At 31.1% G+C, this 24,373-nt stretch overlaps 3 protein-coding genes and 1 pseudogene across 3 annotated transcripts; 2 read left to right on the forward strand and 2 right to left on the reverse strand.

The window, feature by feature from the left end:
* Window positions 1-8,242: 8,242 nt before the first annotated feature.
* LOC123269248 lies at window positions 8,243-8,636 on the reverse strand (annotated as a pseudogene).
* A 3,421-nt stretch (window positions 8,637-12,057) lies between these two features.
* Window positions 12,058-12,558, forward strand: LOC123269228 (histone H3-like). Its single transcript, XM_044734829.1, has one exon. It carries the CDS (start codon window positions 12,098-12,100, stop codon window positions 12,506-12,508), a length of 411 nt encoding a protein of 136 aa, XP_044590764.1. The 5' UTR covers window positions 12,058-12,097; the 3' UTR covers window positions 12,509-12,558.
* Window positions 12,559-14,458: 1,900 nt separating this feature from the next.
* Window positions 14,459-15,004, reverse strand: LOC123269235 (histone H2A-like). The gene has a single exon (XM_044734837.1). The coding sequence runs from the start codon at window positions 14,957-14,959 to the stop codon at window positions 14,582-14,584; it is 378 nt and encodes a 125-aa protein (XP_044590772.1). The 5' UTR covers window positions 14,960-15,004; the 3' UTR covers window positions 14,459-14,581.
* Window positions 15,005-18,094: 3,090 nt separating this feature from the next.
* Window positions 18,095-18,550, forward strand: LOC123269240 (histone H2B-like). Its single transcript, XM_044734842.1, has one exon. The coding sequence runs from the start codon at window positions 18,131-18,133 to the stop codon at window positions 18,503-18,505; it is 375 nt and encodes a 124-aa protein (XP_044590777.1). The 5' UTR covers window positions 18,095-18,130; the 3' UTR covers window positions 18,506-18,550.
* The last annotated feature ends 5,823 nt before the right edge of the window (window positions 18,551-24,373 follow it).

A 24,373-nucleotide genomic window follows, 5' to 3' on the forward strand; every position in this document is an offset into this window, starting at 1 on the left:
GTGTGTGTGTGTGTGTAAATATCTTATTACTTTTGAACGGCTTGACCGATCGGATCGAAATAGGTGGCGATCCAAAGAGTATCATTGCCATTAAATTTCGTGAAAATTTAAATCGATTCGGTTTGTTAGATTTTGAGAAACCTGAAAAATAAAATTTTCAAAAAATTGATAACTCTTTGAGCTCGGAGAGCTCGAAATAACATATAAATTATATTTTTGAGTTCGAAGAGCTCAAAAACGTCATAAGTTCAATTTTAAGGACTTAGATATGGAATTAGCAGGAAGTTGCAGGGATGCCCTTTAGAGTCAACCGTTTTCCAGATTTTTTTTAGAGATACGCTGTATAGCCAATTCAGCTATACAGCAGATCATCAAATTGACGATCCGTATCATTATTTTAGGCCTTACATTGTGTAAAAAAACCACGTTCCATCAAGTCGGGGAGGGGGGGGGGTCACGAGAAAAGCTACGTTAGACTACATGAGGGGCGGGAGGGGTCTAAAAGGGCCTAAAATATGACCATGTAGTTTATGGACGCTCCTTAAGCAACCATCGCGACATAACCTTAAAACTCACATAGATTCACGGAAAATAATGTGCATTATCATTTACTACAAGATTGCAGTAAATGTTTCTGTACCCTGTTGAAAAACTCCAATAAGATCCCATCAAAAGCGACAAAAGCCACTTAGAAACCAATAAAACTTATGGGTTTCTAAGTGGCTTTTGTCGCTTTTGATGGGATCCTATTGGAAATTTTAAACAGGGTAGTTACAAATATCATATAAGTGATAACAGTTACTCAATATGCGTCAAATTTTACTAAGTCAATAAGTTGAATTTTCCCCAATCTTGCGGTAAATTCTACTGCACACTGCAATAACAAATACTCCACGTGGGAGTTGAAAGTACTACAGAAGGAACCGTTCCCGCTATTTCGCCAATTTAGGGTTAGTCTCTTGTTAGTATACTCGTTTATTATAACGTCTCATAAATAATCATCTGTAAATAAAATACTAAACGTCACACTGATAGAAGGATTTGTTTATAGTTAAAAATATTTGTTAATATTTAACAAATTATTTATTAGAGACCACTTTTTAGTCTTGAACAAATATTTATTAGTATTTAAAAAGATTTATTAATATTTAATAAATTAACATTAGATTTATTAAATACAAACAAATTATTTTAAATATTAAGAAATATTTGTTTAATACTAAAAACTGGTTTCTAATAAATGATTTCTTAATTATCAACAAATATTTTTTAATACAAATAAATCCTTCTATTTTTATAAAAATAAAAAATTGAAAAAAAAAAAATACAGACATTTTTTTAAAATTCATACTTTTTTAAAACCTAAATATACTTAGGGTAATTATGTACAAGTAGAGTCCACTCTATTTTTGGCCATATCTAGGTGAAGCATTAAAATTATTTAATTTTTTTTATTCTGTTTGTTTTTACGACGTATATATGATAAAAAATGTCGTGAGAGAAAAAAAATAAAGATTTCGACAGCTTTTTTGCCATCAAAAGTTGGAAAAAAAATTGGCTCTCATTTTTTTGGATAAAGTTTCTATTTTATCTTTTTTGATGTTTTTAATATATTTTTTTTTTTTTTTTGAAAAATACATAAAAAAACGAACAATTAAAAAAAAATGATCAATTTGATCAAAAAAACAAAAAAAAAATTATTATGGCCCAGCATGGATGAACCCCAATTGTAAATAATTACCATATTTATTATATATAAATAACTCAGTAAGTAATTTTTAATTATAAACTATAAAAATTTTAGGTTATATACCGTTTATTTTTATGCAATTGGTTAACCGCATATTAAGTAACTTGAACTACAATTGGAGTTACAAATACCGCACGCTGTAGCATATCTTACTTTTTACTACAGTTAACGCTTAACTACAATATTGGAGTAAATCTACACACAGTTTGGAGTTGTCTCAGGTCATACTACGGCCTACGGTAAATGGAACTACAGTTGTTGTTGCCACTACCACAATTTATTTTCCGTGTTATTATATTAAAATTAAAAAATGTCAATTAATGTAAAGAATTGTAAGGTAAGTTGAAATATTAAATATATTTATAAGGTATAAGATATGAGTTTGGAAACTTGATATTTTTTTACGTTTTGATAAATTTGGTGGTTCTGAAAAGAACCGTTTGGTTATTGGCTTAGAAGATAATGCATACGGACAATAGCGAGGAATATTGCCTATGTTACTTAGACTTCTATATCTCCATCCCACTGATATCTAAGCCTAGAGAATTTTCCTTCTTCAACTGCCTTTTTAAATGCCTCCCTGTTGCCACAACTATCAGCACCATAGCTCAGCAGCAACTTTGTCATCTGGACGTTCTTGTTGTCCACTGATATATTTATCGGCTGAGTTCCATCTTCAGCTTCTACATCCGGGTCAGCACCGTTGTCCAGAAGGAACGTAGCTCCATCGTAGTTGTTGTCCTCTACTACAAGATGTAGTGGACCCCAGCCAGCGATATCTTCATCCTCGTAATCGACTGTTCCATGGAATCTTTCACCGACGAAAAAGTCAACGATGTCTTGAGCAGCGGGGAACTTCTCCGTGGAAAGTGCCAGATATAAAAACCTCTGCACGTTGACTGCCATCGCCGGAATTTGAGGATTCTTACCCCACACGAGCTCGTTGACTTTGGTGTAGTTACGAGTTGCGATGGCTTCGTAGAAGTAGTCGTCGATGGTCGCTTGGTATTGAGCTCTGATTTCTTGTAACAGTGCCATGATTGATGTGGAAATGTTGAGTAGTTGGATGTCACAGAAAGCAAGTCTTTTCAGTTAGAGCAAAATGCAGAATGATTTTCTTCGATGAATTGATGGGGTATTTATACACATGGGTAATAGACTGTAACCCAATCAATTTTGAAAATACCCCACTTAATTCAAAACCGAAAAATAATTACGCTCTATTAAGACTAAATTCACCAAGGACATGTAAATAAAGAACTAGAGACTTTGCAATTAGTCCTACTGAAAGTAAGTAATGTATGTAAAGGTTCAAGACTAGGAATTTTGAGCGCAGGTATGAGGCGAAGCGTAGTTTATACCTGCTTTATCTTCAACTGTACTTACAATTAATACATAGACAACTTGTAACGTCTTATTGCAATATTGCTTACTTGAGTGATAGTCAAGAAGACTTGAATTCGTTAATAAATGAGTTGATAACCCGGGAAAAAATTTTTCCATAAAATTTTATACGGAAATCGACCTGACAAAAAAAAATAAAAAATTTTGAGTCTCCGTGATCTAATTTAGGTGTTGATATCATTGAAAAAAATTTAAGGCGTATACTGGGATCGAGCTTGGGTTTACTGGCGAGTCATTTCGTACTTTACTTACTTGTAAAAATCCTGTATGCCAAGTACTCTTATGTATGAGAGAAAATATTGATAAATAAAATCCTTTTCAAAACCAAAAATGTCAATTGCTCTATTGTAATTGATTTTTCTAGATTTAAGAATCTCGAGAATTTTTTAAGAAATTAAAAAAAATTTAATTCTAGGGTATCTGTAGAGTTTTATGAAATTTTATACAGTTTTAATAATTTTCATAAAATTCTATGAAATTTTTATTAAATTTAAAATAATATGAGTGCTAAAAGTTCCTAACACTATGAAATTTCAAATACTTAATTAAATTTCATAAAATTTTATTATTAAAATTTCATAAGGGTTTGTTAAATCTTATAAAAATAATGCATAAAATTTTAGAAATTTATCATCGAAGGAATTTACGACCACTTGAAGGAATTGTTGGTAAGATTTGATTATTTTTCAATAAAGTTAGATCAAAAATTAAAAGAAGCATTGAATTATTTTTTCGTATTTTTTTACCAAAACTACATACAAAAACAAAAAAATGAAATATTTGTTCGGTCCATTTTGGACCAACTCATAAATTAGTGAAAGATTACTCAAATTCTTCTGAATTTAGGAATATGTAAATTATTTAAACGTGAAAAAAAATAAAGTCGAATTCCATTCAAGTCTAATATTTATAAATCATTCAATAAAAAATATTTTTATCTACTGTGTAAATAAAAATAAAGTCAAACAAATTTTGTTTTCAATTAATTGCCCCAAAATTTTTGGAAGTTCATGCGTTGCTCTAAAATGGATCGAATAAGAATTTCATTTTTTTGTTTTTGCATGTAGTTTTGGAAAAAAAGTACGAAAAAATACTTCAATGCTTCTTTTAATTTTTGATTTAACTTTATTGAAAAATAATCAAATCTTATCGATGATTGTCACTTTTACTTTTTGTTTTTATTTTTTTTTCTCAAATTTTGAAGTTTTCTAAATCTGCTGAGAAATTTTAAGAATGTTATAAAGAAAAACAAACATTTAAAGACAAATTTTTGTTTTCATTTCCAAAAAAAAAAAAATCGAAAATCAAAAATGTCAATCTTCCCGAAATTTTCGTTTTTTTCCAAAATTTTCAAAAAGAAACGTTGAATATGAATCCGAATTATTATTTTTATTTTTTTTTTCTAAAAAGTACATTTAAAATCATAAATTTCGAAAAAAAAAACATCCCAATGAGTTAATTTTCAAAAAAGTTATGGTTAATTAACAAAAAAAAGCTGTCTTTTTTAAATAACTCGTAACTTTTTTTTGGTTGGGTAAGAAAATTTGAAAAAATTTTGAAAATTGTTTTCAATAGAGTAGAGAAAGATACCAAAATTTCAGAAAAATCGAAGAGGGTTGGGATCAAAAGTGGTCGATTTGGCATGGAATGCCTCACATATACCCTAATGAATATTATGATTTTATATGAAATTATATAAATTATATGAAACTACATAAGAATATATAAAATTTCACACCAACAATTATTGCATATAAATCTATAAAATTCGACAAACATTTGTAAATTTTATAGAATCTTATAAAAAGTTATGAAATTTTATGTTATTTTTGGTTCTAATTGCTGATTTTATGTCTCTTTATTTTTCGAAAAGTTTTATGCACCGAATATGATACATTGTACATTAGAACTAGTAATTTGAATTCGGCGCTCTGTGCGCATGATGTTATTTTAGCTTATGAGCAAATAAAAAATATCATAGCCCCGTTCATTAGAATTTTTAATGAAGCGGATGCGTGTAAATTTAAACCTATTATGCTTCTGCATTCAAAAAAAGATTAATATTTTAGATGAATAATTTAAAGAAACCCATGAAATTTTTGGGTGCTTATTATTATTTTTTAACGTTATTATGTGCGCAGTTACTTAAATCAAACGTATGAGCTTATTTTGAAAAAGACTAGATTGCAATTTAATCGACGCTTAAGGTAATCTTTAATGTGACTAAATTTTTATTATCATTAAATAAATCCTATTATTCCTATTATTTTAACCTAAAAAAAAAAAAAAAAAAAAAATCTTATTTGTGAAATAACTACTTCTATACTAAATAGAATTTCTACCCCATCGGGATTTTCTGAAAGTACAGTTTCTGACGAACAGAAACGTACTACAGAAGTAGATTTATAAGCATGTTTGCACAACAATTACATGCTTGTAAAGGTGGACCATTTCGTGAACTCCGCCGTCCATCTTACGGCAACAAATAAACATTTGTGAAATAAGTACTTCTATTTAACTTTTGAAATTGCATTGCATTATTATCTGTCTAATTGATAATTACTTTAAAGTAAAATCTGAACAAAAACAGTTTCACTGTAAAAAAAATCGCGCCAAATCCACGTTCATAAGACTATTAAGAAAAAAAAATTTGTTTTTTTCTTTACAAAAAGATATAAAATAAAAAAATTAAAAAATCCAAGTAACCAATATGATTGTTTATGATTTTCGAAAATTAAAAAAAATTTTTTTGTAAATTTAAAAATTAAAAAAAAATTTTGTAAGGTATTTAGTGTGCGCGGTTACAAAATATTTTACTATTAATGAAATTCGTAAAATCTATTTACTAGGACTTTAAAAAAATTGAAATACACAATGACGCACACCAAGTACGTTCCAAAATTTTTGTTTTAATTTTTAAATTTACAACAAAAATTTTTTAAATTTCCGAAAATCATAAACAATTATATTGGTTATTTGGATTTTTTAATTTTTTTATTTTATATCTTTTTGTAAAGAAAAAAACAAATTTTTTTTTCTTAATAGTCTTATGAACGTGGATTTGGCGCGATTTTTTTTACAGTGAAATTGTTTTTGTTCAGATTTTAGTATTTTTTGTAATTATAATAAAAATTTACAATTGATACCAACTTAAATCTCGCGTTAGCTGCATTTTTGATAACAAACTATCCTCTTGAAGCTACAGTTTATGTAAAAATAATTCCAGCGCACCCTGGCGGGTGTAGATGCAAGCTGTGAAATATCTTTTTTAACTGTAGTTTCCCATATAATGAAGGATTACTATGCATTCTCTAATTATTTAGTCTGTGGCAGATCACTTTGCCCATCGAAAAAAAGTCAGAATCGAAATTTTTGCGTTGCTATAGTTTGTGCTGATTAAATTTAGTAATTTCAAGTAGATTAATTGTTATAAGTGAATATGATTAATTAATAATAGTAAAATAAAGTGGGAATTAGTGTTATAATATACAATTTAGGAAAAAAAAGTACCGTAGAATTAAATAAAATTTTGCAACCTGAAAATACCGTTCTGCTTACAGTAAACATAGTCGGTAGTCTGGCGCTCCGTTGACAACGGATTTGAACGGAACTTGGCGCCAGATTCTACCGAATCTGTGGATTTTTTCAGAGAAAAACTTTCAACTAAAAGACAAAGAAAGTATAATGGGATAAGGGAACAAAGGAGCAAATGTTAAAATTATTTGACCTGAGTCCTAATCGTTCTATTCGTTTCCGAACAAAATAAATACAATACTTGACAAACTATGAAGAATAAAATTCTGAAATTTATGATACCATTGGGTTAATGAAAATTTAATGACATTAAAAATTAACAAAATTATTATTTTCGGGAAAAATTTTTTCTTATTTTGCCAACTCATTTTTCAAAAACTTATTAAAAAAGATTAAAGTATTAATAGTTGTGCGGATTGCAATTATTATTTGTTAATATTGGATATATTTATTTATTTTATTAAAAAAATTATTATCTGCAATAAATTTATCTATGTTTTAGGAAATTTCAATCGAGATCGAGCGGCGCGTGCATTTTTTCTCCCACTTGGGATCTGTGCAGACCACGTCGGTAACTGATCTGATGTAAGGCAAGTATTTTCTTTTTATTTCTTTTATTATTATTAGTTAACATTTTTAGTTATATTATGTGACTAATCGATTCAGAAAAGATTGAATTTTTTATTATGTAAATTAAATTAATCTCTTAAGTAAAATATTCTTATAATAATCATTTAAAGTCGATCAAGTCTTTACTTGCAAAAAGTTTTTTGTTATTAAAAAAAGTATCTATTGTCGGATTTCAGTGAATTTTGCACTAGTAAATTCGTCTGATTTTTCTCAATTTTTTACAATTTTAATATTTCCAGTGGCAATTATTACCCATAAAGTTGCGTAGTAGCGGGCGTAGACTATCAGAATTCAATGAAGTGTGGTACAGTACAACCTGGTTATAAGTTACATCGCATGATCTATTCACTCTCACGGCAGTTATATCTATATATGAAATACTTCATGTAAGCAGAAGAGAGAACGAAATATAACTTATAATCAAGTTGTACTGTATATCAGTATCACTGAAAGAAATTTTCTTTAAAAAATTGCAGTATTAAGTAGTTTATCATCATATTACAGTACCTAATTAAATATAGCGTTATAAATCATTTGTTGATCACGCTGAGCATATTCGCGCAGTACACCTGGACGGAGCAACAGCACTAATACTACTTCATTAACAATTGTGTTTTGATGCATACTGATAGAGCCACCTAAAATAATGCTCAACATTCTTTCATGCTTAACATATACACGTAATACACTTTTATTTTTGACTAGCATAGATGCGTGCACCCAGCCAATTGTCAGTAAGTTATTCAGCTTGTAATAATTAATATTTAGACTATGCAGATTGATTAGAGTAGTATATAAATACATAATAGCAAGTTAAAGTATGTAAACAGTGCTGAAAATGAATTTAAATAAATATCGAAGGAATCAAAATTATTAATAGTGGTTTAAATTCGAAAGTTTTCAACGTATGAAAATTTTGGTGGCCCTGAAGGGCCGTTTTGCTGATGATATGATGAGTTGAATATAAACTTAACCTCCAAAACCGTAAAGAGTACGACCTTGACGCTTCAGAGCGTAGACGACATCCATGGCGGTAACAGTTTTACGTTTAGCGTGTTCAGTAAGTAACGGCGTCACGGATTACATTTTCAAGAAAGACCTTGAGAACACCACGAGTCTCTTCGTAAATCAATCCAGAGATACGCTTAACTCCACCACGACGGGCTAGACGACGAATAGCCGGCTTGGTGATTCTCTGGATGTTATCACGAAGAACTTTGCGATGACGCTTAGCGCTCCCTTTGCCTAAACCTTTTCCACCTTTACCACGACCAGTCATGATGATTGAGTAAAAACGTTATATCTTTCTTACTTAACAGATAAATGAAACTTGATGCAATTAAGTTAGTTTTAGTTTTAGTTTAAAAATATCTTTATTTATGTATTTAAATTACTTGGTGGTATTACATGAGTTTTGTTATTTTAATAGTTGTTCCTATCCTTAGACTTAAACAAATGTTTGGTTTACAGGTTGTTTTTGTGTATTGCTTACAAAAGATATGCTTAGTTACGATGGAAAAATTTTAAAAAACCATTTGATTTAGCTTACAATAAAAAACTTAAAACTAAAATTTACAAAAATATACAATATTTACAAGGTTATATAGATTTTTAAATTAATATAAGAGTAAACTATGTGGTACTTAAGTTTGAATGGTGCATTATTTTTATTATATATGCTAATGTTTTTTAATTCTAATAAATGTTTTGTTGGTTGCTTATAGAAAATTTTTGTTTGAGTATATATGTCATTATATATTTCGTTTATTTGTAGATTATCTCTAATTGTTTTATTTGAGACGTCCTGATTTACATTACTTAACATTCTTAATATTTTGTTTTCAACAGTCTTAATTTGCTTTATATTAGACATAGGTATTACTCCATATTGGGGAGCCATATAGTAGTACATGTACCTGCAGGTTTTATTATCATTTTATATAATATAAGTTTGTTTTTAATACTTAATTTACTTTTGGACGAAATCAGAGGGTAAAGGATACCTTTGATTTGATTCGCTTTTTGGCATACTTTTTTTATGTGACTAGTAAAAGTTAGTTTATCATCGAGTAATAATCCTAAATACTTGACACATTTGGTAGGTTCTATAATAGTGTCATTCAATTTAATTTCTAGCTCTTTCTCTGACTTTTTAAGTTTGACTTTTTTACTAAATATAATAAGTTCAGTCTTATTATTGTTTAATTTAAGTTTCCATTTTTCAAAATAATTTGCTATGTTGTCTAAACTCTCTTGGAGATGTTTAATTGCTTTTTTCTTATTCCATGAGGCGACATAGATAGCGGTGTCATCAGCAAACAGTGCTGTGTTGGTTTTTTCATTTTTTGGTAAATCGTTTATGTAATATAGAAAAAGGGTGGGGCCAAGGATGGAGCCTTGCGGAACACCAGCTACAGAAGGTTGTTGTTTAGAAAGCGTATGGTTAAAATTGACTCTAAAATTTCTATTTAAAAGGTAGCAGTTTAGAAGTTTGATAATGTACGTTGGGAATTCAAGCGTTATTAATTTATAGATTAGATCATTGTGCCAAACGGTATCAAAGGCTTTCTCCATATCTAGAAGTTTCATTGTTGGAGATTTATTGAGATTAAAATTAATACTAATATAGTCTGTTATGCGGGCAAGTTGGTGGACAATGCTACGCTGTTCTCTAAAGCCAAACTGTTCGCTAATAAGAATTTTGTTATTGTTTTCGAATGTTTTGATTCTATTAAGGATAATTACTTAAAAAATTTTACTTAGCGTTGGTAAAAGACTAATTGGTCTATAGTTTTGGGGAAAGAGTTTGTCTTTCCCCGGTTTTAGGAATGCTAATACTGTAGCTGTTTTCCAACAAGTAGGAAAGTATGAAAGTTTGAAACAGTTTTTAAAAATGTAGGTGAGTTGAACTAGGGCTTTTTTAAGTAAATTTTTTAGAACAATATTTTGAATTGCATCTGGTCCTGGGGCCTTTCTTGGTTTAGTTTTTTTTATAATCTTGAAGATTTCTTTTGGGGAGGTTAGAGTTATGCTGTCTTGTTTAATCAGAGCTGATTTTAATTGTTTACAAGCACTGTTTACTAGTTTTTCCGTCTCTATGTCGCCACTATCTTCAGTTAGATGATAGACCGCTTCAAAATTTTGGATGAAAATATCAGCTTTATCTTGTTCGGAGAACACCAGACCATTTGGGCCATCTAGGGTAGACGCGGGAATGTTTTGTTTGGAAGCTAAAGATTTAGCGGTTTTCCATAAAGAGTTATCAGAAATTTTGAGATTTTCTAATTTTTTATCCCATCGTTTATTATTGTATTCGATAATATCTGATTTAATTTGGCGTGAAAGTTCGTTATTTTTTCATAATTATTTTTTATTGATTCTTACTATTTTTCCAATTACATTTATCAATTATAATCAGCTTATAAATCTTTAATTATTAATTCCTGGTCCATCGTTGGGCTTTAACTTATTTTAGATTTCTATATAAATTAATGTTAACAATATGTATATGTATTTATTTGATATTTGTGACTTCTTAGGGAAAAGTGGGTAAAAAACCCTATTTAGGTTTCGTTATGTTGTGGTTAACTTGATTCTACTTCTTATAAACTATGTTTATCTTACATCTATTTACCATATTTACATTTTTTATAGGCATATTTCTATGATTATTAATTAATAGCTATTGAGGTAGTTTGTGTTTAGCCCAAGGGTTGGGACTAGTGTTTTTACAGACATTCTTTAAAATTTCATGTTAATTTAATTTATTTTTATAAAAGTCGGTTTCTTGTTCGATAGTTTTGGAATTTTTAGTTTTTGTGTAACTTAACATTTGATATACCTGGTTCGGCATTTAATATCATTCGTAGACATTTGTTTTGTACAATTTGTATCCGATTATAGTTTGTTTTGCTGGTATTACTCCAGATAGGACACGCATATAATATTACTGGTCTAATGCACATTTTATAAATAATGATCTTGTTTTTAAGAGAAACTTTGCTATTTCTACATATAAGAGGATACAAAATTGATATTGCTGCATTTGCTTTATTAATAATGTTTTTAATATGTTGATCAAAATTTAATTTAGTATCTAATGTGAGGCCTAGATATTTAGCACTATTTGTTAACTTTAAAATTTGATTGTTCATCGTGACGTTATTTGTGGCATGGTCACGTTTATGACTATGAATCATTATTTCAGTTTTGTTTACATTAATTTTAATTTTCCATTTATCATAATAGGATTGTAATAAATTGACATGTTTTTGAAGCTCTCGCATTATAATATTTTTTCTATGTGATGATCCAAGAATCCCTGTATCATCAGCAAATAGAGCAAGTGAAGTAGTAGGTATTTTGGGCAGATCACTAATAAATAAGGAGAATAGCAGTGGTTCAAGGATTGATCCTTGGGGGTGAAAGTTCGTTACGTTTGATTCGATAGTATGATGTAATTAAGTTTTCGGAGCGCTGTTTTATGCGTTCAGTGAAATTTTCTCTCTCCACTCTGTTCGAACCAATCAGAAACAAAATCCCCACTTTTTACCCTCAACTTGTCATTACAAACCAATCGTGTGGATAAAAACTCCGGGTTATCCCCACTCTTTGTTCCAAGCCAATCGGATCAATAGAATTTTTAGGTTCTCCCAGAAAGGTTCACGAAAGTAGCGCACTCTGGAAAAAGTTGATAAAAAGGCGAGCGTTGGTGGGAAACTCATTATTTTCCTCTCGATCTTCGTACTGTTTAGAAAATTTATAGTACATCTTCTCGCTATGGCCAGAACTAAACAAACTGCCCGTAAATCCACTGGGGGTAAAGCTCCTCGCAAACAACTTGCTACGAAAGCTGCTCGAAAGAGCGCACCAGCTACTGGAGGAGTTAAGAAACCCCATCGTTACCGTCCTGGAACCGTCGCTCTGCGTGAAATCCGTCGTTATCAGAAAAGTACGGAGCTGCTAATCCGTAAATTGCCTTTCCAACGCCTCGTCCGTGAAATCGCCCAGGACTTCAAGACTGACCTGCGATTCCAGAGCTCTGCTGTAATGGCCCTCCAGGAAGCCAGCGAGGCCTACCTCGTCGGTCTTTTTGAAGACACTAACCTCTGTGCCATCCACTCTAAAAGGGTGACAATCATGCCCAAGGACATCCAGTTGGCTCGTCGTATCCGAGGAGAACGTGCTTAAGTTGAGCGTGTCCATTGACCACCAAATATTACCAAACGGCCCTTTTCAGGGCCAACAAATTTTTTTAACTAAGAAAATTCTCTAGCTTTGCTTTCTACCCATATCTATTTATTTAATCGTACATAATGAGTATATAATGACAAATGAGTCTATAATTAGACAATATGTTGAAGACTGTCTCGGTACATTAATGTTCCTTGAAATTCTATCGTCTTCCATGCACTGAAAGAGATTCTAAAATTAAGGTCTAATGTAATTTTAATTGCCTCAGCTCTACTCAATTAATTAAATGGTGAATAGTCGAAGTGTGTGTGTGTGTGTGTGTGTGTGTGTGTGTGTGTGTGTGTGTGTGTGTGTGTGTGTGTGTGTGTGTACTTCTCACAACTTTTGAACGGCTTGACCGATTTAATCGCGGTTCGTGTCATTCGAAAAGGTTTGACCAAACTTAGATTTCCTGTGATTTTGAACCGATTCGGACCGGTCGATTTTTAAAAATCTAAAAGAAAGAAAATGGCTTTACCGATTGATTCCAAAAACTAATCAGCTTTTTTTTTTTTCATAATTATATTTTATTGATTGTTACTAGTTTTTTCAATTATAATCAGCTTATAAATTTTTAATTAATAATTCCTGGTCCATCGTTGCGCTTTAGCTTGTTTTAGATCTCTATATAAATAAATGTTAACAATATGTATTTATTTGATATTCGTGACTTCTTAGGGAAAAGTGGGTAAAAAACCTTATTTAGGTTTTGTTATGTTGTGGTTAACTTAATTCTACTTCTTATAAACTATGTTTATCTTAAATATATTTAAAATATTTACATTTTTTTATAGGCAGATTTCTATGACTCTTAATTAATAGCTGTTGAGGTATCATCCTCAAAATTTCATGTTGATTTAGTTTATTCTTATAGAAGTCGGTTGCTTGTTCGATAATTAATTGATCTAGTTTTGGAATTTTTAGTTTTTTCTGTAACTTAACATTTGATATACCTGGTTCGGCATTTAATATCATTCGTAAACATTTTTTTTGTACAATTTATATCCGATTATAGTTTGTTTTGCTGGTATTACTCCAAATAGGATACGCATATAATATTACTGGTCTAATGCACATTTTATAAATAATGATCTTGTTTTTAAGAGAAACTTTGCTATTTCTACATATAAGAGGATACAAAATTGATATTGCTGCATTTGCTTTATTAATAACGTTTTTAATATGCTGATTAAAATTTAATTTAGTATCTAATGCGAGGCCTAGATATTTAGCACTATTTGTTAACTTTAAAATTTGATTGTTCATCGTGACGTTATTTGTGGGATGGTAACGTTTATGACTATGAATTATTATTTCAGTTTTGTTTACATTAATTTTAATTTTCCATTTATCATAATAGGATTGTAATAAATTGACATGTTTTTGAAGCTCATTTTATTTAACAAATACCTAATTAGGTATCTTTCAAACGTATTTTATTAATTTCTTATATGATCCTGAAGTTGTTTGTCATCGAATTTCAGCCGCAGTAATAGACACACAGTAATTGGGTCATTCGCAGTAATTGGCACGCAGTAATAGAGACAAGCTCCTTTTATACCCGCAGTAATACATGCATATGACTTTTTTTTGAACGCTTATAATTTAAAGAAAATATTAGTTTATCGCACTCTTGATTTTTTTTGAGTCAATAATGAGTCAAACTTTGGTTTAAAAAAAAAAATTATTGTTATTTTTGAAAAATTCAATGAAAATGCTTCTGAAGTAAAACCTACAGAAAAAACCGCAGTAAAACCCATACTTACCCTATAAGATTATTGGTGACGGTAAAATTTATTGCATATTTTTTTATGTGAAAAACATTAACTCCATACGTGTAAAAGTAAAGATCACAATGCCATAAAGCTAATCAAAATTGAAATAATTTGGTTCAATAGAATAGGATGGAATCTTAATAATTAGGACGTAAATTGATTAAATGAAATTGTTTAACTAAAAACTTTCCTCCGTATTGAAAGACTTGGTGGCCCTGAAAAGGGCCGTTTGATTTTATGTGCAAGAAGATTATATTTAAGAGCTGCTTTTTTCAGTCTTCTTGGGGAGAAGGACGGCCTGAATGTTGGGCAAGACATCTCCTTGAGCGATGGTGACTCCAGACAGAAGTTTGTTTAACTCTTCGTCGTTACGGATGGCCAACTGAAGATGACGGGGGATAATTCTGGCTTTCTTGTTGTCTCGAGCAGCGTTTCCAGCCAACTCCAAAACTTCAGCCGCCAAGTATTCCATGACTGCAGCAAGGTAAACTGGAGCATCAGCACCAACACGTTCAGCGTAGTTTCCTTTACGCAACATACGATGGATACGACCCACTGAAAATTGGAGACCAGCACGGTTTGAGCGGGTCTTTGACTTTCCCTTTACTTTACCTCCTTTACCACGACCAGACATGATGAAAAGATTATAGATTTACAAACTGAACTTTTGACTTGAACGGATAAGTCCTGACTATGCGGTTCGATTCGATTAAAAAAGTTCTTTATTCATTTTAGAATTTTGATTAACATGTTATTACAATATTATTTGTTCCTTAATTATTACCAAATATTTCTGTTTATTGAAAGTTTTTATGTTTTATATTAATGTTTTGTTATCTTATAAATATGGAAAAAATTGTTTTAAAAACCACATGAGCTTTAATTTTAATTATCTTACAAACTAACTTAGCCTATTACAGTATTTACAGTATTTACAAAATGTACAGTAAGATGCTTGATTAATTAATGAGTATGTGATTCGGGAGTTTGTGTTTAATTTTAAATGGGGCAGTGTCTTTATTAAAGATGCCAACGCCTTGTAGTATTTCCAAATTTTTGATTCTGTTGCTGTAGAAGTCCTGCGTGCGTTTGTGAATGTCATTATAGATTTCGTCTATGTTAAGTCTGGATTTGATGCTGTCATTCCGTTCATAAAGTTGAGTATTGCTAATCATTCTTAGTATATTATTTTCAATTATTTTGATTTTATTTATCTTAATGTTAGATAAGCTACTCCAGATTGGAGCCGCGTACGGTAGTATTGGCTTAATCATGCTTTTATGAAGTATGTGTTTATTTTTACACGCTTTATATTAGCTTCACTTGTATGTCAGTTTGTCAGTATGTCAGTAACTCTCCGTGGGTAATCTGCGCGCCTGCGGCCTTCCTTGGTTCTGGTAGCCGTTTCTCAGGCTCGCTCTCCGAAATCGAACTCTGATTCCCCGTATTTATAATATTTATAAATAATTATTTTTTATTAGCTTCACTTGTATGTCAGTATGTCAGTATGTCAGTATGTAACTCTCCGTGGGTAATTTGCGCGCCTGAATATTTTTGATAATCAACAAATAATAGTTTAAAAACTAAAAATCACGCTTTTATAAATAAACCAAACTAAAAAGTAAAAAATAAATAATAGTTTAAAAAAACTAAAAACACGCTTTTTATAGAAAACCAAACTAAAAAAATAGAAAATAAATTTAAATTAAGAATAGTGTTAAAAATTTCAATAAATATAAATTAATAATAGTGTAAATAAAAAAAATGTATTTTATTTTAAAAAAAGCGTGGGGTGCTTTTTAAGATATTATCAAAATGATAATCACTCTACTCATATCTGTCAATAAAATATTTATAACTATTGACATCATGCACCTCACGCTTTTTTTAAAATAAAATACATTTTTTTTATTTACACTATTATTAATTTATATTTATTGAAATTTTTAACACTATTCTTAATTTAAATTTATTTTCTATTTTTTTAGTTTGGTTTTCTATAAAAAGCGTGTTTTTAGTTTTTTTAAACTATTATTTATTAATACTGAGCTTACTTCTGTGTCCAATGAATGGGTATAGTATTTGCTTTACACTTTTTGCGTTAGTACATGCTTTATTGATGTGTGAGACGTATGTCAGTTTGTTGTCTAGTATTACTCCTAAGTACTTGGCGTTAGTTTTTGTTTCTATAATTGTATTGTTGATGTTAATTGTTAGGTTGTCTTCGTTCTTTTTTATTTTTATTCTTTTACTGAATATATACGGAACTCCAGCTACTGTTTTTTGTTTTTCTGAAAGTGTGTCATTTACTTGTACTTGGATTTGTCTGTTAGTGAGGTAGTGTTGTAATAGTTTAATTATGTATATTGGTATTTCTAGTTTATGTAATTTGTATAGAAGAGCTTGATGCCAAACTGTATCAAATGCTTTTTCTAAATCTAGTAAAACTAGTGCTGTTGATTTATTCCAATTGAATTTGGTAGTTTATAATTTACTATGCGTGCCAGTTGTAGGTCTGTAGCGTGGTGTTCTCTGAATCCAAACTGTTCTGCTACGAGATTTTAATTTTCTGTCTCATGGATTTTAATTCGTTTTAATATTATTGTTTCTAGGATTTTACTTAGTGTACACAGTAGGCTAATTGGTCGGTAGCTTTGTGGAAATAAGCTATTTTTGCCTGGCTTTGGGAAAGCTAATACAGTAGCTGTTTTCTATGTAGATGGAAAGTATGATTGTTTCATGCAGTTGATGTATATGTGTGTTAGTTGTACTAGTGCTTTGCTGGGTAAGTTTTTAAGGATGATATTTTGTATTCCGTCGTGTCCGGGTGCTTTTTTAGATTTAGTTTTTTTAATTATGTTTCGTATTTCTCTAGGTGAAGTTAGTTTAATGCTATTGGAGTCTATTATTGAGTCAGTGATGTGATCATAATCTGTATTTACTAGGTTTTCGGTGGTTTCGACAATTTCATGTTCCGTGAGATGATGAACTTGTTCGACGTATTCGGCTAGTACATTGGCCTTTTCTTTGTCAGTGAAGGCTAAGCCTTTGGGACCATGTAGTGTGGGAATTTTATTTATTGTTTTTTTGATGAGAGCTTTAGCAGTTTGCCATATTGAGTTGTCAGATACTTTTAAATTTTGGAGTTTTTTGTCCCATTGTTCGTTTCGGTGTTCAGTAATTAATCGTTTGATATTTTGCGCAAGTGTTTCGTTTTGGATTTTTATGAGTTTGTTTCCTGTACGTTGATATTGTCGTCTTAGTTTATTTCTATTTTTTATTAAAAGTATTGTGGTCAGGTAGTGGTTTAATTTTAGCTGTGATTTCAATTTTCGAAATGGTGATATTTATTGCATCATTTATTGTATTTGTCAGATTTTTAATGCATTTATCTATTTTTTCTTTTGAGTTGATTCACGGAACTGTTGCCAGTTTGCTTTTTTATAATTTAAAATTGTTTTAGTGTTTAGTCTTATGGTGTTTGTTTGATTAAGAGTAAGTATTAGTGGTAAGTGGTCTGAGTCCAAATCGTTTATAGTTTCTATGTTTATGCGGTTCGCACTCCAAACCTTGAGTTTTATAAGGCTTGTGTGAGCAGCATGCGGCAGATGTTCTGGCAGCTGGACGTTGGAGGGGGTAGAGTATACCTTGGGTTTACTTGGTGTTCATCCCCACTCTTTGTAACTGGCTTTACCGATGCTCAACTTCCGATTTTTCTCTTTTAAAAGCGAAAGCAAAGTTGGGCTCACCATCATTCGTCTACTGCGCTTCTGTACGTACTTACATACTCAACTCAGCATCCATTATGCCGCCCAAGACTAGTGGTAAAGCTGTGAAGAAATCTGGCAAAGCTCAGAAGAACATTACTAAGTCTGACAAGAAGAGCCGCAAGAAGAAGAGGAAGGAAAGTTACGCTATCTACATTTACAAGGTTCTGAAACAGGTCCACCCTGACACCGGTGTTTCCTCCAAGGCCATGAGCATCATGAACAGCTTCGTCAACGATATCTTCGAACGTATTGCTGCTGAATCTTCCAGACTCGCTCACTACAACAAGCGTTCCACCATCACTTCACGGGAAATTCAAACAGCTGTCCGTCTTCTGTTACCCGGTGAGTTGGCCAAACACGCCGTCAGTGAAGGAACTAAAGCCGTTACTAAGTACACCAGCTCTAAGTAAACTTCCTCTCTCTGACTAAAACTAAACCAAACGGCCCTTTTCAGGGCCACCAAATTTTTCAATACGTAGAGTTTTTTCAAGTCAAATCACTTCCCCAATCCATTATCTCATTTATCTAATACATTGCAATAAATTTTTTCACCTGATGTAGTGTAAATTAGGCGGCGTGAAAATTACCCCAAGTAAAGTGTTGAATTTGGGGGGTATGAATTTAATATTTTCACACCGTCAACCGTGTAAATGTATAATTCACGATATTTTTCAATTCAGAAATCAAATATCGATTCTATTTACTGCCGCAATTTGTCGCCCAATTTCTTGAGAAACTTGTCAACTTGATGTGAAAAAGTTTCAGAAGTAGTTTTTGCTGACAACTTGGTGAACAAGTTGACACCAACCGAATGCATTTCCAATACTTGTTGCCAACTTGGTGACAAGTTGCGGCAGTAAATCGACGGAAAGTTGCAAAGTTGCGACCAACTTGGCTATCAAGGTGGGTATGATAACTTGATTAGTTAAACTGTGTTAAATCTTCAACATCAACAGGCGGCAAGCCTTTGACGACAAACTTTTTATTTATCTAGATCTTCTTTTTTACTGTAGGTATGGTTGTAGACTTTGTTTTTGTTCAATAGATGATCAATAATTGTATGATAATCATTTGCACTTTTCATGTAACATATGAAGTGTTTAGGCGTATATTTGGCTGTGTTACAGGTCTACTCATAAAATCTCTACTCACAGCTATCAACGACATCTGCACTCAATTACATTTTTATTCGAAATCATACTCATTCAGTCACAACTTTATTCAATCAAATCTTTACTCTGATTCAACTATACTCAATATTACTTGCTTCCAGGTAGAACTTTAATCAATTACAACCTTACTCAAATTCGACAGTAGTCGATTACAACTTTGCTCAGTTTCAATTGTATTCATTTTCAAGTCTATTCACTGAATTTTTAACTCAGTTACACTTATATTCACAAAGAATTTATTCACTTACATTTGTAATCATTTACAACTGTACTCAAGTTCATCTATACTCACGAATTTTTACATTATCAATCAACCATATAAATTTGTATAGAGATGAACGTGAGTACAGTTGTAAATGATTACAAATGTAAGTGAATAAATTCTTTTAGCAACTGAGTTAAAACCGAGTTAACTTCAGTTAAAGCGCAATGATGGCTGAGCTGTCGGAAACTGACTGCAGCTGTACAGCTGACCAAAAAGTTCTACCTGTAATATTGAGTAAAGACCAATAGCAAACGAGGCTGATTGACGACTTCGAGTAAAAATAACTTTTGAATGTCGTTGATAACTGTGTAGAGCCCTTTTATGTTAACTGCTATCTAACAATTGTCTGTGGTATTATTTTTGTTTACTTTTTTAATTAGTGCTTTAATGTACACTAAATTGATAGTTGTTATGTCTACGACTACTTGATAAAACTTTAGTCTTCGTAGCTGATGTAGTTTCCATTTCTTCCTCTATTTCAGTTTCCCTGTCCTCTTTTCCATCTTCAGTTGTGTCCGTATGGCACTCAAATTTATTCCTTAGTTGGATTGGCGCTTGATCGATTTTTTGATTTTTCAAATCTCTCATATTGGCGGTATGAATTTTTCTTTTGACCGCAGTTTTAGAATTAATTTCTTGTTTATTCACTAGCTTAGTATCATTTGATGTTGATTTAATAGAAGTGCTCGGCTGAGCCATCTTGATGAGGTTCGCTATTAGAATAGAGGGTTTGGTCCAAACTCATAGACCGTTTGCATTACCTTATTACTATCTGTCAATGATCTGATCGGTCTGACTGACAGAAAGTAGAGAGAAAATATTGCTTTCTCTTTTTGATTTCATTTCAGTTACTTTCAATAGTTTAATACCAGTTTTCTTAATTTTATCGATGATGAGTTAAGTCTCGAGTATAGATAGACCCCTGATTACGGACTTTTTTTCTTTGTTCTCTGGTTAAGCATATGTGTAATAGTAGATGTCTTCTTTTTTGAGGCGTATTTAAATTTTTTATGATTTTCATTTGTTTGAGGGAATATGCTGAATGATTTTCCTATATGCTTCATAGTGGTGTTTGGAAGTTCTTTTATGATTTCTTAAGTTAATTGTAGTAATTTATCGTGTTTAACCTCTTCAAAATTCAATATACAAATACACAGAGTGGGCAGGTACTGGTTCCTGAGCAGCTACTGGATATTTTACCTTACTTCACTAATTTCTAGCTGCTGTCTGATTTTCTGATTTGGGATGTAGCTATCTTGAAGATTGATCATTCTTAGTATTTCATTTTTTATTGTTTTGAATTTTTGTTTGTGAAGTTTTCTTCATTCCCGCAATGTGTGTGTGTGTGTGTGTATGTGTCTGTGTGTGTGATGAATGAACGTAAACATGTAAGCATCTTATAACTTTGTAACGGGGTATCCGATCGAAAAGCGGTTTGCGGCATCTGAACGGGCTTCACTGAATTTAGATTTCTGTTAATTTTCGATCAATTCTTTATTCCTATCAGTTCATCTACTCAAAAAATAACGTCGATTGCCGCAAACCGCATTAGAATCGGTTGATTTGTTCGAGAGATATCGTTGTCGAAAGAAATCTCGAGAAAGTTTTTTAACTTCCCGCTAAGAAAATTGAAAATTTTCGAAAATCAGGAAGTTATTGGTTTTACCCCGTTTTTCGAAAATCGAATTTTTATCAGATCTCGACGTTTAGAGGTCCTAGAAAGCTTCCCTGACTATTCCCGCGATGGTGTCTGTCTGTCTGTATGTGCGTGTGTATGATGTATGCAAACCTTTTATAAATTTTGAACGGCTCGACTGATTGTTTCGAGAAAGGTGGTGATCTAAAGAGTATCATTGCCATTAAATTTCGTGAAAATTTGAATCGATTCGGTTCGCTAGATTTTGAGAAATCTCAAAAATAAAATTTTCAAAAATTAGTTTTTTTGGAATAACTTCTAAACGGCTTTGCCGATCGATTCCAACAACTAATCAGTTTTTAACCTTGAAAAACCATGTCGATTGCCACCGGTTCAGTCAAATCGGTTGATTCATTCGTGAGATATCGTGATCGAAAAAAATTGAAAAAAATGTTTTTTCAGAATTTCTATGAAATTTTATCTGACCAGTTCGCGAGAATTAGTGAAGTTAGCGAGAAGTTGCAGGGATACACACACACACACACACGCACACACATAGATGGACATCACCGCAATACCAGCCAGAATAGCTTCTTAGGACCTTAAAACGTCGAGATCTGATGGAAACTCTACTTTCGAAAATCAGGGTGAAAACGATAACTTCCTGATTTTTTGAAAATCATGGATTTTCTTAGCGGGAAGTTAAAAATAATTTTTTTAGTTTCTTCGTTTCAGTAATTTGTAAGCAATAAATCGTGATGTAATAGAAACGATTAGAGAAATAATAAACGAGGCATAACAATATTGTCCCCTTTATTATATTATTCGGATGATTTGACTGAGGGGTCAGGATTATCATGATTTGTACAGTTACCCTGCTCCTGTTATGTTGTATTCTATATCTGTTGGTAAGTGGGCGCGTTTCTCTTTTTTTTTGAAATTATTTTTGCCCTCTATCTGTCATCGTTGGTGTCAGATGTGCGTCAAAAATTGTATCACTATTATGTATTGAATTATTTGAACACGTGCACAACTTATATATATTTATCATGATTCGTCTTATTTAATATCTGTATATACTTATGTTCACTTGACTCTAAAATTTTATAAATTTCTTGGCATGCTTTCTTTTTCAATTTTCTTTTTTCTTTACAATAGTAATAAATAAAGATTTATGAATGTTACTTTCGAATTAATTAAGTTGAATTAAAAATAGTATTTTCTTAAATAAGTAAATTGCAAGCCTCGATACACAGAAAAAAAATTTACTTGAATCAAGTAAAAAATGTTGATGAACTTCATCTTCTTGATTTGAGTAGAAAAATTCTTTAATTAAGAAATTATTCTTGGTTTAAGAATTTTTCTCTTGACAACGGAAAATTCGTTTTTACGACACTCAGTGAAAATTGTTGAGCTAGATCGATTGGTTTATCGATCCGCTTATGCAGTATTCACCACATATATTATATCAATGAAGAAGCTACAATGTCTGTAATTCCATAGAATCTAATCAAGTCAATATAAACATACGAAAATAATGTCCTTCATAAAATTTTTGAAGCGACCGTCGGGCACCGCTTATGCATCTTTGTTCGACTATTTTCTGGATCACGATATTTTGTCCGCTGATTAATTACAAAGCTAACTTGTTATTGAAGAGACTACCATTAAAAAATAATTAGACATTACTAGTATCTAAGAAATTCGAGTATTTGATTGATTTTAATCATAGCTTTTCAACGTGTCAATTGATTTTGAAGTGGTTTGAAGCAATCGATATCGTTTTTCAGGTTTAAGAGCTGAGTAGGCTTTGGAATTGATCGTTTTATCTGTTTGAAAGTTATTCCAAAAAATCATTTTTTTGAATTTTATTTTTGAGATTTCTAAAAATCTATCGGTCTGAATCGGTTCTAGAAGTATTGAAAATGGAAATTTATTGAAACCCTGTGGAATCCTCGTAGGAACAGTCAGAATTACTTCCTAGGAACTCAAAACATAGAGATCTGATATAAACTCGATTTTCGAAAACTGTAGTGAAACCAATAATTCTGATTTTATGAAAATCGTTGATTTTCATAATGAAAAGTTGGAAATAATGTTTATGTGTGAGATAATTGTTGTTTAAGGTCAACGAAATATAATTTATGAAACTATTTGTCGCCACTAGCACGAAGTTGTTTTGTATTTTCATTTCAACTGACCGATCTGTTAAGAAAACTTGTTCAAAAATCGGATTAAGGGGGAACACCACTGACGATCGAAAAATAGAGGTGATTTTCGAGAATTTTTTTGACAGGGAAAATAAAGGAATTAGTGGATCGTATTTTTTTTATTTTATTAAGGATACATTAAAGATTATTACCCTAAATTTTTATTGAAAAATATTTAATTATTACAAAATTATTAACAATCTCGTAGAGCACTAGAAAAAATTTCCCCCTCCATGGTCGGTTCGATACCTCAAAAACGGATCATCTGAAAATAAAAACTCAAATTGCTTTTCAATCAGTAAGGATGTAGTTATCGTCGCATGTACGGAATTTTGAAAATTTTAATTTAAAAAAACATGGCGACTGATTGAAAATTTTCTCACTATTCTTATTGTTTTTTTTTTTGTTTTAACCCGGCTAAAAAAATCTTTAAAATAAAAATTTTTTTAAGTAAAAAATTAATTAATTCTGTTTTAAATATCTCACTTGTTCATCGGGAAGCCCAGAAGTTTATTCTAATTACATAAATCGAGTTTCATGAAGCTTTAAATATTTGCATAAGTATACATAACAACAGTAACAAGTCTTTTTAAGTTTGAATATATCTAGTTAATATACGTGATTAGATATGGATTACTCCCCTTACTTATACTCTTATTTCGAAATATTTACTCGGTTCATTTATCCACGTGTTATTTCGGTGGACTAAGGGGTGAATTTTTGTACTTCACTCAGTAAATAAACCATAGCAAAACGGACCACAAGATTTTTTTTTACATTTAATCAACGTCATTTATTTTCTTTGTCATAGGAAATAATTGTTTAGAACTAAAATTTTCAATAAATGTCTTTAGCTTACGTAATCGATATATTTTTTATACTTCTGTTAAGTCAGTTGAAAAATGAAAAAACTTATTTTTTTTTTTTTCATAGGCGTTAGTTTTATTTGGATATATCGCGTAGGTGTGGATATATATGTGTATATTATATATATT

This window comes from Cotesia glomerata, linkage group LG7 (assembly GCF_020080835.1).
Source record: "Cotesia glomerata isolate CgM1 linkage group LG7, MPM_Cglom_v2.3, whole genome shotgun sequence".
Taxonomy (NCBI): Eukaryota; Metazoa; Arthropoda; class Insecta; order Hymenoptera; family Braconidae; genus Cotesia; species Cotesia glomerata.

What these genes read in the sequence shown, in the direction of transcription:
- LOC123269228 (XM_044734829.1), top strand. Translation starts at nt 12,098, where the DNA reads ATGGCCAGAACTAAACAAACTGCCCGTAAATCCACTGGGGGTAAAGCT.
- LOC123269235 (XM_044734837.1), bottom strand. Translation starts at nt 14,959, where the DNA reads ATGTCTGGTCGTGGTAAAGGAGGTAAAGTAAAGGGAAAGTCAAAGACC.
- LOC123269240 (XM_044734842.1), top strand. Translation starts at nt 18,131, where the DNA reads ATGCCGCCCAAGACTAGTGGTAAAGCTGTGAAGAAATCTGGCAAAGCT.